The sequence below is a fragment of the Clarias gariepinus genome, chromosome 11 (assembly GCF_024256425.1).
Source record: "Clarias gariepinus isolate MV-2021 ecotype Netherlands chromosome 11, CGAR_prim_01v2, whole genome shotgun sequence".
NCBI classification, from domain to species: Eukaryota; Metazoa; Chordata; class Actinopteri; order Siluriformes; family Clariidae; genus Clarias; species Clarias gariepinus.
Window position 1 is genome coordinate 18970491 of NC_071110.1, and position 14752 is coordinate 18985242.

The following is a 14752-nucleotide window of genomic DNA, read 5'->3' on the forward strand; positions in this document are numbered from 1 at the left end:
ACTTGTTTGGCACTTGTGCAAGTCAAACATGAGCATAACCAATCTGAATCTGTACCAAATGTACAGATACTTCATTTACATTTATATAATTAAAATATAGTATTATATTAAGTGTAGTAAATTAAGCTGATTTGATGCAATAAAGCAAATTTTGCATGCAGTGTATATACACTGTGTACAATTATTAGGCAAGTAAGTATTCTGACCAAATCATAATTTTTATGCATTTTGTCCAACTTCAAGCTGTATAAACTTGAATGCTTATTAGATTTATGCATATCGAATGTGCATTTGGGTAATATGTGTGTGTGTGTGTGTGTGTGTGTGTGTGTGTGTGTGGGGCCTAAGGAGATCAGCACCCTATATCAATTATTAGGCAGCTTCTTTTTCTTTAGGCAAAATGAACCAAAAAAGAGGTTTAACTAACTCTGAAAAGTAAAAAAAAAAAATTGTAAGATGTCAGTTAAATCATCAAGACTGGGCCAAGAAATATCTAAAGACAGATTTTTTAAAGGTCCTATGAACTGATGAGATGAGTGTCTCTTGACTGACCAGATGGATGGGCACGTGGCTGGATCAGTAACGGGCACAGAGCTCTACTTCGTCTCAGACGCCAACAAGATGGAGGTGGGGTACTGGTATGGGCTGGTATTATTAAAGATGAGGTAGTTGGACCTTTTCAGGTTAAAGATGGACAATCAACTCCCAAACCAACTGCCAGTTTTTAGAAGACACTTTCTTCAAGCAGTGGTAAAGGAAAAAGACTATCGTTTTAAAAGACCATGATATTTATGCAGGGCAATGCTCCATCGCATGCAACGAAGTACTCCACTGCATGGCGAGCCAGTAAAGGCTTTAAAGTAGAAAGAAAAATGACATGACCCTCATCCTTACCTTATATGAACCCTATTAAGAGCTTGTGGGCCCTTCTTAAATGGGTGATTTATAGTGAAGGAAAACACCTCTCTGAACAGTGTCTGTGAGGCTCTGTTTGCTGCTGCAAAAAAAAGTTGTTAGTCAACAGATTGAGAAACTGACAGATTCCATGAATTCAAGGCTTATGACCTTGGTTATGAATTTGCTATTGGAAAGAAGTGTGGCTATATTGGACACTGATTTATTTTTTATGTATGAAATGTTTATTTGTAAATTTTTAATTGTTTATTATTCTCACTTTAACAGATGAAAATAAACAAGTGAGATGGGGAAGTTTTTCATTTAGTTGCATAATAATTATGACACTAGTAGTTGGCCAATAATTGTGCGTACACAGATATTCTCCTAAGAGAGCCAAAACCTCACTTTCACTTTCTTAAATATTGAGATTTTGGATTGATCAAGAACATTGTAGTTCAATAATGCAATTAATCCTAAAATGCAACTTGCCTAATGATTGTGCACACACTACCTGGTATTAATCAAACTACCTGGTATACCTACCAGGATTTGGTGTGGTGGTCAGTTAAGACTGTACTAATTAGCCCTTTATCTGCATAATAGGCATCTACATACAAAACCATCATAAAGCACTGACCTGAATGTTGACTTGTGATGCTTGAATAGATTTTTTTTCTGCAGCACAATTTTATTCATTGTATTTAAACAAATTCCTTTAAAAATTATTCAAGAAATAATTTTTTGTCATCTCTTGAAAAATTCTGTGACACATTTTGTAATTTTTTTTGTAATTAATTAAATCTGTGCACTTCCAAGTATGAGATTCATCGGTGTGTTTGAGACCTGAGCAGTACACCGATGAATCTCATACTTGGAAGTGCACAGATTTAGTTAAGACATGCGTTTCTATGATAAGTAATGATGAAAGGCCAAAATTTATTATCATTGAAGCTTCTTCTCCTGATCTCCCAATCACCAAACTTTACCCTTTTGCTATACAAAAAAGTATTACAGGAATAGCAGGAACGGTAAAAGTAAAAAAAAATGACGAACTGGAAAAAGTCTTGTGTAATGTAACAAAAAGGCCAATGCTGAAAATGTATTACATGCCAACATGTTAGCTGGGGTACATGTTAAGACATCACCAAACCCAACGCTGAACTACAGTAAAGGGGTAATCCGTTCCAGAGAACTGGATAATGTTGATGAAGAAGAAATAAAAAACGACCTTAAGACCCAAGGAGTAATAAATGTAAAAAGAATAATAATCAAAAGAGAAGAACGAGTAATTAAAACAAATACCTACTTCATCACATTCAATAAACCTAAGATACCCAATCAGAATTCTTTCTGGTATTTAAGTGTTCCAGTAGGTCTCTTTTATACCCAATCCTAATAGGTGTTTCAACTGCCAAAAATATGGTCATGGATCGAATGGATGTAAAAATAAACATCTGTTGTAATTGTGGCGAAGGAGGCCAAAACAAAGAGCTGTATATAGAACTTTAATTCGATCAAAACTGGATTATGGAAGTATAATTTATGGTTTAGCCATAAAATCATACATTCGCTTTCTGGAGAGTGTACATCACCAAGGCATACGAATGGCATTAGGAGCCTAAAGAACATTACCAATCCAAAGTCTGTATGTCGAAGCTAAATAACCCTCCTTGGAAAACAGACGATTAAAATTGGCGCTACAATATACAATCAAGCTGAGAGCAAATAAGGAAAATCCAGCATATCCAGCAGTCTTCACAAATCAACATTTAACAATCTATCAAAAGAAACCAAACTTTATCTGGTTTACGTATTAAAACACATTTAGATAACCTGAAAGTTGACTTGAACATCCTAGAACAGACACATTTTTGCAGAATTGGCACCTAGAATCTCAAAAACCCGAACAGCTATCTGGATCTAGAAAAAAAAAACAGAAGTCTAAAGCCCAATTAAGCGAATATCAGCAGCACTTTCTGGACATTCTGGAAAATTACCACAGCATACCCCAGTTTATACGGATTAATCAAAATCAGGAAATAAAGTGGCAGCAGCCTTTGCAACAAATCTCCTATAGCGGGGTGTACGCATCCCAGATCAAAGCTCAATTTTTACTGCAGAAGCTATTGTTCTGCTCATGGCTTTGAAATTCATTGAAACCACATCACGAAAGGATTACCTGTTAATAACAAACTCAAAATCATGTCTCCAAGCATTAGAAAATATAAAAACAGATCATCCAAAAATTTTGGAAATCCTAACCAAGGTATCATTCTTAGAAGAAGCAGAGAAAACTGCCAAAGAAGCATTTTCTAAAAAAAAAAAACAATCAAATGCTTTATATCCTTCTTAGATTTAAAACCAATTTTTAATGAATACATAAAAAATAAATGGCAATTGGAATGGGACCAATGCTTAAATAATAAACTATATTAAATAAACTTTGATGTTGGATCAAGACACACATTTTCTTTTAAAAATCGCTGGGATCAAGTGACCTATACAAGATGCAGGATAGGACACTCAAAAGCAACACATACATTTTTACTGTCAAGAGAAAAAAACACCACAATGTTTATCATGCAGAACCCAGCTGTCCATCAAACATATATTATTTGACTGTAACTCTTTTACTTCTTTAAGGAACTTGTTTTACTCTGTTGACACTTTTTAAAAGGTTTTTAAACAAGTAAATCCAAATATGGTTTTAAGGTTCTTTAGAAAAAAATAATTTTAAACATCTTATCTAGTTTTTGAATAACAAAAATGCTTCTCGTCATGAATATAGCCATAGAAGCTGGCATGGCGTTAAAAAAAGAAGAAAAGTAGTATACTCAAGTAGTAAGTACTCCTAAATGAACTGTTTAGAGTGGTATTATGGAATTATGGCTGGTTAACATTAGGTGACTAGATTAGGTTTCTGTAGGAGGGGGGTTTGTGTGTAAAGGCGGGAACAGGAGGGGGGTTTTGTGTGTAAAGGCGGGAACAGGGGGGGGGTATGCGTGTGTAAGGGCGAGAGGAGGAGGGGGGGTGGGGGTGCGTGTGTGAAGGCAAGAAGAGTAGGGGTGTGTGAGAAAGGTGCCCAATGACTGGACATATATATATATATATATATATTTTTTTTTTTGGTATAGCCAGCTAAAATATGAATCATTTAGCTCACTGCTAAATTTATATTACATATTTCATGTAAATGTATATAAGGTTAAAATCATGAGTGCCATAAATGTGTGCATTAGCTTGTTTTTCCATGAGCTGAAGATAATGCATCAGTTGCACCAACACAGCATGTTTTGATGTATACCATTTTAATGATTCAAAAGCTGATTTGTTCATAAAGCATTTCCTGCACTTAAATATGTTCTTGTTGCAGGTTGGCCATGATAACTGGGTGCGTGGGGTGCTCTTTCACCCTGGAGGGAAGTTCATTGTGAGCTGTGCTGATGACAAGACTTTGAGGATCTGGGACTACAAAAACAAGCGTTGCATGAAAACCTTGAGTGCCCATGAACATTTTGTTACCTCTCTGGGTAAGCTCCTGGAGCCATCTTGAATCACTCACTACTGTCTGGCTTTTAAAATGTTTTACTTTTACTTGAACAACAATAACTCCAGGCAGCGTAAAACAAATCTTTGTGTAAGGATAAAAGATAGGCTAGGATATGAAGTGTTCTAAGAGTCAGAGATGCGATTGTTCATCTTCCAAGAACAGAGCAGCATCCTCGGGGCTCTTGACTTTATGGAATTTTTTTTAGTTGAGAACTCTCTAAATATGCCTCAACCGTTCACCTAGTTTTTAGCAGACAAACCTTTTTGTTGTTTTAAGGTCTACCATTTTTTAAATTACTTTACTTTATTCATAAGATGTTTATATATGTTTATATATGTTTATCTCACTTAAAGAATTATTAGGAACACCATACTAATACAGTGTTTGACCCCCTTTCGCCTTCAGAACTGCAAATTCTACGTGGCATTGATTCGACAAGGTGCTGAAAGCATTCTTTAGAAATGTTGGCCCATATTGATAAGATAGCATCTTGCAATTGATGAAGATTTGTATGATGTACATCCAGGGCACAAAGCTCCCGTTCCACCACATCCCAAAGATGCTCTATTGGGTTGAGATCTGGTGACAGTGGGGGCCATTTTAGTACAGTGAACTCATTGTCATGTTCAAGAAACCAATTTAAAATGATTCAAGCTTTGTGACATGGTGCGTTACCCAGCTGGAAGTATCCATCAAAGGATGGGTACATGGTGGTCATAAAAGGATGGACATGGTCAGAAACAATGCTCAGGTAGCCCGTGGCATTTAACCGATGCCCTATTGGCAATAAAGAGCCTAAAGTATGTGAAGAAACCATTCCCCACACCATTACAACAACACCACCAGCCTACACAGTGGTAACAAGGCCACTTTCTGTTTACGCCAAATTCTGACTCTACCATTTGAATGTCTCAAAAGAAATCGAGACTCATCAGACCAGGCAACATTTTTCCAGTCTTCAACTGTCCAATTTTGGTGAGCTCGTACAAATTGTAGCCTCTTTTTCCTATTTGTAGTGGAGATGAGTGGTACCCGGTGGGGTCTTCTGCTATTGTAGCCCATCTGCCTCAAGGTTCACAAATGCTTTGCTGCATACCTCGGTTGTAACGAGTGGTTATTTCAGTCAAAGTTGCTCTTCTATCAGCTTGAATCAGTCGGCCCATTCTCCCCTGACCGCTAGCATCAACAAGGCATTTTCGCCCACAGGACTGCCGCATACTGGATGTTTTTCCCTTTTCACACCATTTTTTGTAAACCCTAGAAATGGTTGTGCATGAAAATCCCAGTAATTGAGCAGATTGTGAAATACTCAACCATGCCAGGCTCAAAATTGCTTAAATCACCTTTCTTTCCCATTCTGTCATTCAGTTTGGAGTTCAGGAGATTGTCTTGACCAGGACCACACCTTTAAATGCATTGAAGTAACTGCCATGTAATTGGTTTATTAGATAATTACATTTATGAGAAATTGAACAGGTGTTCCTAATAATCCTTTAGGTGAGTGTGTGTATGTGTGTGTGTGTGTGTGTATGTATGTATGTATGTATGTATGTATGTATGTATGTATGTATGTATGTATATATATATATATTACAGGTCTTTTAAAAAAAAAATTAGCATATTGTGATAAAGTTCATTATTTTCTGTAATGTACTGATAAACATTAGACTTTCATATATTTTAGATTCATTACACACAACTAAAGTAGTTCAAGCCTTTTATTGTTTTAATATTGATGATTTTGGCATACAGTTCATGAAAACCCAAAAAATCTCAAAACATTAGCATATCATGAAAAGGTTCTCTAAACGAGCTATTAACCTAATCATCTGAATCAACTAATTAACTCTAAACACCTGCAAAAGATTCCTGAGGCATTTAAAACTCCCAGCCTGGTTCATTACTCAAAACCGCAATCATGGGTAAGACTGCTGACCTGACTGCTGTCCAGAAGGCCATCATCGACACCCTCAAGCAAGAGGGTAAGACACAGAAAGAAATTTCTGAACAAATAGGCTGTTCCCAGAGTGCTGTATCAAGGCACTCAGTGGGAAGTAAAAAGTGTGGCAGAAAATGCTGCACAACGAGAAGAGGTGACCGAACCCTGAGGAAGATTGTGGAGAAGGACCGATTCCAGACCTTGGGGGACCTGCAGAAGCGTCTGGAATAGAAACATCCAGAGCCACCGTGTACAGGCGTGTGCAGGAAATGGGCTACAGGTGTTGCATTCCCCAGGTCAAGCCACTTTTGAACCAGAAACAGCGGCAGAAGCGCCTGACCTGGGCTACAGAGAAGCAGCTTTCGGATGAAAGCAGATTTTGCATGTCATTCGGAAATCAAGGTGCCGAAGTCTGGGGGAAGACTGGGGAGGGGGAAATGCCAAAATGCCTGAAGTCCAGTGTCAAGTACCCACAGTCAGTGATGGTCTGGGGTGCCATGTCAGCTGCTTGTGTTGGTCCACTGTGTTTTATCAAGGGAAGGGTCAATGCAGCTAGCCATCAGGAGATTTTGGAGCACTTCATGCTTCCATCTGCTGAAAAGCTTTATGGAGATGTAGATTTCATTTTTCAGCACGACCTGGCACCTGCTCACAGTGCCAAAACCACTGGTAAATGGTTTACTGACCATGGTATTACTGTGCTCAATTGGCCTGCCAACTCTCCTGACCTGAACCCCATAGAGAATCTGTGGGATATTGTGAAGAGAAAGTTGAAAGACACAAGACCCAACACTCTGGATAAGCCTAAGGCCGCTATCGAAGCATCCTGGGCCTCCATAACACCTCAGCAGTGCCACAGGCTGATTGCCTTCATGCCACGCCGCATTGAAGCAGTCATTTCTGCAAAAGGATTCCAGACCAAGTATTGAGTGCATAACTGAACATAATTATTTGAAGGTTGACTTTTTTTGTATTAAAAACACATTTCTTTTATTGGTCGGATGAAATATGCTAATTTTTTTAGATGAATTTCATGAGCTGTATGCCAAAATCATCAATATTAAAACAATAAAAGGCTTGAACTACTTCAGTTGTGTGTAATGAATCTAAAATATATGAAAGTCTAATGTTTATCAGTACATTACAGAAAATAATGAACTTTATCACAATATGCTAATTTTTTAAAAAGGACCTGTATTTGTATGTGGTTTAACTGTGTTAAAATCTGGCTGCTGTTTAGTTTATTGTATTTAAATACCCATGATGTTTTGTCACATTTTTTTTTATTGCACTTGCTTGATTTGAAAGTCTCATCTGTCCACAGATTTTCACAAGACTGCTCCGTATGTGGTGACTGGGAGTGTAGATCAGGCATTAAAAGTGTGGGAGTGTCGCTGATGTTAATCTGCAGGACCCTCACGGTTACCACACCCCTTTCACCCTCTGACCCATTTCACTCTCCCTTCTCCGTCTCACCTGGATGCACTCGACCACCATGGTTATGACTCACCTAGCTCTGGTTGAATAACTATTGTCCTTTTATGTAAATTATTCTGGATGTCAAGCTATTAAATGTTACACACAAAAAAGTATTCTTGCATGGTAAATCCAAAATTGTATACTGTAAATTTGCATAATGTTGTCTAGAAGTACCATAGGTTTAACCCAGGCTGAACCCTGATTCAGCCTTACCGGCCGAAAGCTTCAACTGATTAGGTTAATGTAGGGCACCATACTAATAATTTAATGACAGTGTCATTCTAATTTTTTTTTTTTGGTCTGTCCTATTTTTTTAATTATTTTTTTTTACCTCGACTTTTTTCTCCTTTTTTTTCTGTTTATTATTAATATTTTGTCACTGTCATAATCTGTTGGTGCCTAGCTTGGTGATGTTTTAAGGGGGAAGGACAACAAAAAGGATTTCCCATCTTCTTCAAATGGAAACATGTCTATAGGGATTATCAGAATAATCTGTAGCTTTGTAACATCATTCTGAAGTATGCTTACCATTCTCTTATTGTGGAACTAGATACAATTTTAACAGCTTTATATAAAAATTATTCAAACTGTTGTCTGGGGAATAATCTTTGTAAATTTGCCATGAAATGTCCTACTGAGAGCACCCAGAGATTTGACTAAATCCATGAGAACTCAGAAGAAAACCTAACTTGAAATTTCTTCTTCATCGACTGGCCATGCTGATTATGAAGCAACAAAGCCACATAGATTTCGGACCCAACCCCCGTCCTACCAGCCTACTTTTTTGGCCTTAGAAGCCATTAGAAGAAGAATTAGAGCACTAAAATATTTCTGCTGTAAAGAACTTAAATTGGCCATTCTACTCTGAGTTAATTTGTTCCTGGGTTTTATGTGTCTAGTTGCCAGGAATCATGTTAAATTAAAGTTGTTTGGGATATGACAGCGATTTATGCAGAAAAACTTTCTGTAGAATATATAAATGAGTCCCAGTTTGGATACAGAATACCACATGACTTGGTCTTAGAGTTTCCCAGTGTTGGGTGGGCTGTGCATAGATCTTTGATCTGTTTAAAATATGTGGGATAATGACAACATCTCTAATATGTCAGTATAAGTTTGCCACTGTTAAAATGTCTACCCTGACTGACAGGTTATGGGGGGATTTATCTTAAGGAGTCAAATGAGATGCTAACCGAGGTCATGCACGTCTGCCTGATGTTTCTATGGTTTTAAAATTATTACATGCACAGGAGCTTTCTCTCAGTATGGCACAATCAGCCATTTAGGATAGAGTGCAGGTGACTCTGTGAATAGAACGCAACAGGAACTAACCAGAAATTAATTAATGTTTTACGAGCAGCTCATTTTCTCCTGTTCAGCTTGTAGTCTGTTGGTAAATGTAAAATATAGACGTTGTGGGAAATGTATTTAACGAATCCCAATGTGGAAGTAAACCATTCCACGTGTTAATAAAAGGAAAGAAGCCTGCCTTTGTTTTTGGCAGCAAAGCAAAATGTTTAAAAAGAAGAGAAAATTCTAACTTGCACGTCCCTGCTCCTAGATCTTTAGTTATTTAAGACTAAAGGTGTAAGCCATTTAAGATTTATTAATATGTGAGTAAAACAATATTTTAATTTGCCCTTTTCATTACAATGCAATTATATAATAAAGAATTCCACTGCTTAACCAGTCTTTTATCTCGCGATTTCCTGTTGTGTGCCTCTTCAAATCTGGTTATTGATGGTCTTGGATTTACACCAGTCAATTTGGCACTGTCTGTACTGGGGTGGAAGGAACACAAACACCCTGCCGAGATATCATCTGACATGCTACCTGTGAAGAGTTCAGTTTGTGGTCGTAGGCGGCATGATCTGATTTTGTCCAAATCATGTTATTTGTGATGTGATTGCAGCACAAAATAGCATGGAGAAGGGAGAATAGTTCACCACATAAACCCACTGCTGGTGCCTGCTGTCAAAAAGAGAGTAGCAGCATGATATAGATGTGCACATTGTCCCTTTTTGTGACGTAGCTGAATGATTGAAAAAGCAGAAATGTGTCCCTAGAGTAGTTGAAAGTCTTTGTTTCACAATGTTAAAACTACCCCAAACAATGTACAATATCTTTATCTGTGATCTTAATAAAGATCTTTAAGAGTCCTAAAATCAAATTGAAATGTCTAAACAAAGCTCTCCACTCCTTGTATTGTCATGGAAAGTTAAATATTACATTTCTTGAACACATTATTTAAATGCTTATGTGGGGTCTCCACGGTTGTGTGTCCTCTGAGAAAATAATGTTTGCTATTCAGTCCTAGGCAGTCCCATTGCTGCACTCAGTAAATGGGCTAATGTACAGAATATTTGTAGATGCCTTCTCCTCTAGCTATAAGTTCATCTGTCGGCTCTACTTGCTTTGTAAATAGAGCAGAGGCTTTGGTCTTCACAGCTCTAATTTTGCTGTCATGGTATCACTTTACACTGTTAACAATGTAATCTGAATGCCTTCACTGTTTGCAAAATAATTAAAGAAAAAAATTCAAATGTTACTCTGGTAATGCTTTTCATGTGAATAGTGAGTTGAATAATAAGAATTTTCATTCAATCCTTACAATTAAGCACATGGGTCATTTAAGTTAAGTGATGGCCCACTAGTCATTTAATTGTGTGGATGTTTTACATTCCTATTAAAATGTGTAAGCAGGATTGGTTGTGAGAAGAAATAGATTTGATCAGGGTCGCTACAGCTTGATATGACAATGAATCAGCATAAAGAATACCCAAATAAAATAAAAATGTATTGTGATAAAGGAGGTGAAAATGGTCTCTAATGTAAAAAACTGTAATTTCTTATAAAAACCCTTATTACTGAGTAATACGGATACTTAAGGATACGTTTAATCCTTAAGTAAAAGGATTAAACGTATATACTTTTAAATATGACAAAATGGCTTAAAATAAAGTTCATATTTATACTGCGAGAGGGAGCGCTATGTTGGAAGGCTTTCACTCCCTTTCAGCTTTCCAGCTCCGTCACTCGTTACGTCATATTTTGGTGCCGGCGCATGTTTATGACTTCACCCCAAACCCGGAACAAACAACGTAGAAACAACGTGATTAAATCTGCAACTGATCCTACAGGACACCGATCATCTGTTTGTTTTTATCAGGTTATAAAGCGCATTTAGAGAAGCGACTAAACGACACAGAGGTGCTTGTTTACACTCGTGTTTCTTGCTGTACAGGAATGCATGATTAGAACCCATTATTATGCTGTTTACTAAAAGAGCCTGACTCTCAAATGACTCCCTAACCTCTATTTAAAAGATAGAAAAGTGACTTGTACGCTGTGTGTAGTGCACTTTAAGTCTAATAAGAGTCATAAATTAAAGTGGTATAAACGCAAGCACTACGAAATAAACTGTGGCTGATGTCTAATTCTTTCCTATTAGTTTGTATTGCTAATTTAATGTGCATCACTGATTATAAACTGTGTCGGCAGGATGGCACTGAACAAATCCATGCATCCGCGAAACCGTTATAAGGACAAACCACCTGACTTTGCCTACCTGGCTTCCAAGTATCCGGATTTTCAGAAGCATGTGCAGACTACATTAACCGGCCGGGTGATGTGAGTAAACTCCTCTTCTCAGTGTGTCCTTGCTCTTTCTTAATATTCTTTAGCCAAAAAGTTTCCCAGCAGATCATTGCCCAAAGCATGCGGATCTCCTGGCATGCCTTCTTCATGTAGTGCATCCTGGTGCCATCTCTTCCTCATTCAAGCAATGCACACACACCTGTGCATCCACATGATGCAAGAAAATGCATTCCAATTTTTAAACTTGCGTGGCAGTTGTAGGTGCTTTTGAAGAGGGACGCGAGTCATCGAGGGCCTTCTGACCAGTCTGTGGCTTTGCACGGTGCACTGTGTGTTCTGGCACCTGTTTATCAGAACCAGCATTAGCTTTTTCAGGAAATTGAGCTGGCCAGGCATCATTGTGCTTTGGCCCCCATAACCCAGTGAACTCGGGTATGGGGGCCAAGGCTCACTAGTTTTCTTTCTTTGGTCCACTTTTGGTATGTCCTTACCGATGCAGACCAGGAACATCTCAGTTTTGTAGTTGCTCTGACCCAGTTGTCTAGCCACCACAATTTGGCACTTGTCAATGTCACTCAAATCCTTATTCTTGCCCGTTTCTTCTGATTGCAACACAACGTTTACCTGCTGCCTTATATATCCCACCCACTTCCAGCTGCCACTGAAATTGGCTGGTCTGCGCATTGGCTTGTGCATCTAAACATTAGGTTGTATGAGTCGAGTGTTGCCAACTTTTTTAAAAGGGCAAGTAGCTAATGCATGCTTGTACGTTACTAGAAGTTGCCAGATGACACCACAGACTTTATTTATTCATTATCATCGTCTGTGTATCAGCACAAATTATGTGAAGAACGAATATAAATAAAGCGAGAATAAAACTCACTTGTGTGATGGTAGTTATTCCATGAGAAGGTGGTGTGTTGGAATTTAGAAAGTTATACTGTAGGTTCAATAGTCTACTTAAAAATAAATAAATAAATAAATAAATATATATATATATATATATATATATATATATATATATATATATATATACATACACATACACACAGTGGTGTGAAAGTATTTGCCCCTTACTGATTCCTTATTTTTTTGCATGTTTGTCACACTTTAATGTTTCAGTTCATCAATTGTTATAATGTTCTTTTTCTGAAATGCGGTGTTTACTTTTACGCTGCAATCATGGGGTAATTTTGGTCAGCCGGCCACTCCTGGGAAGGGTGGTTCGCTGCAGTCCCAAAGCTTTAGAGATGGCTTTATAATCTTTTCCATTTTTTTTGATAGATCTCAAATATTTTTTTTTTCTTATTTGTTCTAATTTCTTTGATCTCGGCATGATGTCTAGCTTTTAAGGATCTTCTGGTGTACTTCACTTGTCAGGCAAGTGATTTCTTGACTGCGAACAGGTGTGGCAATAATCAGGCCTGGGTGAGGCTAGAGAAATTGAACTCGCGTGTGTAAATTGAGTAATTCGATTACAAAAAATAATCTTTGTTTAATTAATTTTAAAAGCTTGCATTATGTTTTTGCACAATTATTTGTTGACAGCGCGCTTTTGACAAAGTGTGCTTTCGGATCCAAGCCGCCATTAAAAACCAACGAAGAAAAAGCGCTTATGTCACCCACAAAGCGGAAGGAGACGCAAACAGTTAGCTGTGTATTTGATGACGCGTTCTATTATGGGTTGCAAAATGGAAGAGAGCGATAAAAATATTAGCGAGCCAAGAGAAGAAGAAACCAGCAAGAGAAAACGACAGAAATTGTCAGTAAAGGTTATTTTATGCCTGAGATGTAGATTTTGAAACTTTTAGTTCTGAAAGTTTAGTTGCACACTTTAGTGTTTTTGTATAATTCTTTAGTTCAACGTGTGCCTTAGTTTTTTTGATCCTTAAAGTTATTTGTAATACATTAAAAAAAAAAAGGCTTTAAACACTTTTCACACCACTGTGGGTCCCATAAGAAATAATGGAAATTCAAATTATTTGTTCCACAGCCCAAAAAAAGAAATACATAAAAATAAGTAAAAAAAATAAAACAAATTAACCTGCACTTTACCTTTTAAAAAAAAGTCAAAATAAATCTCGACACAAAAGTGTTTCCGTTTGTGTGCGCAGGCGCTGTGTGTGTGTTTGTGCTTGTGTGTGAAGCTAAAGTAGGAGGAGGGGAGGAATCAGATCCCCCTCTCCCTCTTCTTGTCTTACACAGTAAACACTTCCTCTCTTATTTGGATTTTACACACACACGATATTCGTTATTTTATAGACAAGCTATTCTGTTGATTCTACAGTCCCCATCCCCTGTCTCTCTCTCTCTTGTGTCTCCCCCTGTCTCTCTCTCTCAACAGTCCCTACCCCTGTGTCTCACTCTTGCTCTGCTGTGAATACATTCAAGGCACAGACAGTAGTGACCGCTTCCAGTGGTGTTAATCATTTTCTCACAGCAATCTTTGCTACAACAACAATTTAACAAATAACAGGACATTTTTAACCTGTTCAGTTTTTAGCTTATGCATGTTGTCCTCCACTCTACGTCGATTGACACATCCGAGATGAACTTACACATTTAAGATGAGATCATCGTGCTAATTACGATCTGGCTAAGTTAGTTCTTTGAGCTCACCTGTTGTTGATGATTAGTATATCTGGATTGAGTTGTCTAGGATTATTGCGTGTTGGTTTAAAAGGCGATATGCATCGACAGTAGGAACACTGATCACAACCCCTTTGATTGGTTGACGAAATGGAAAAAGAGCGGCTCAACTTTTTGTAACACGTGTTATGCGCTGAAATGCCCCCCTCGCATGGATTGCCCCCAACCCCCCCCCCACACACACACACACATAATCGCTATCAAATATTATATTAGAACATAAATTTATAGGTTAATGGTTTACAAAGTACATGAGACAATAAAATAAAATAAGCAATATGAAAATAAATGTTATATATGAAAAAATTGAAATATTAATATTTTTCTCAAATACAACATGTATACGTTTATATTGTTTATTTTATAATAAAATTAGTTTCGTCCAATTTATCTTTATAAAATATTTTTATACCCCTGAAAAATAAATGTGTTACAAAATAAATATATACAATAATTTGTATTAATGGTCTTGACAGCTGTCTCGTGCCTAGGGTTTATTATAATAGTAATATCATATTTGATAATAAACCTATGAATTTATGTTCATATATAATATTTGATAGCGATTATGTGGGGGGGAGGAGTCCATGGCAGGGGGGCATATACTTTTCTTTTCCCACGTGAGTTGGTCCCCGTCAGTC

General features: G+C 37.4%; 2 protein-coding genes across 5 annotated transcripts in view; both read left to right on the plus strand.

The window, feature by feature from the left end:
- Window positions 1–10413, plus strand: part of pafah1b1a (platelet-activating factor acetylhydrolase 1b, regulatory subunit 1a) — a 41756-nt gene extending 31343 nt beyond the window's left edge. For 2 of the 4 annotated variants that reach the window (XM_053508009.1, XM_053508010.1), the window contains exons 10-11: window positions 4271–4427; window positions 7711–10413. In XM_053508009.1, the coding sequence (XP_053363984.1) occupies window positions 4271–4427; window positions 7711–7784 (231 nt within the window). In that variant the 3' untranslated portion in view covers window positions 7785–10413. Of the gene's footprint in view, window positions 1–66; window positions 304–514; window positions 1653–4270; window positions 4428–7710 lie in introns of those variants that run through there. The other 2 variants (XM_053508012.1, XM_053508011.1) reach the window with 2 other exon arrangements.
- A 524-nt stretch (window positions 10414–10937) lies between these two features.
- Window positions 10938–14752, plus strand: part of mettl16 (methyltransferase 16, N6-methyladenosin) — a 45296-nt gene continuing 41481 nt past the window's right edge. Inside the window, exons 1-2 of the mRNA XM_053508008.1 lie at window positions 10938–11075; window positions 11367–11495. Of these exons, the coding sequence (XP_053363983.1) occupies window positions 11368–11495 (128 nt within the window). The 5' untranslated portion in view covers window positions 10938–11075; window position 11367. The remainder of the gene's footprint in view (window positions 11076–11366; window positions 11496–14752) is intronic.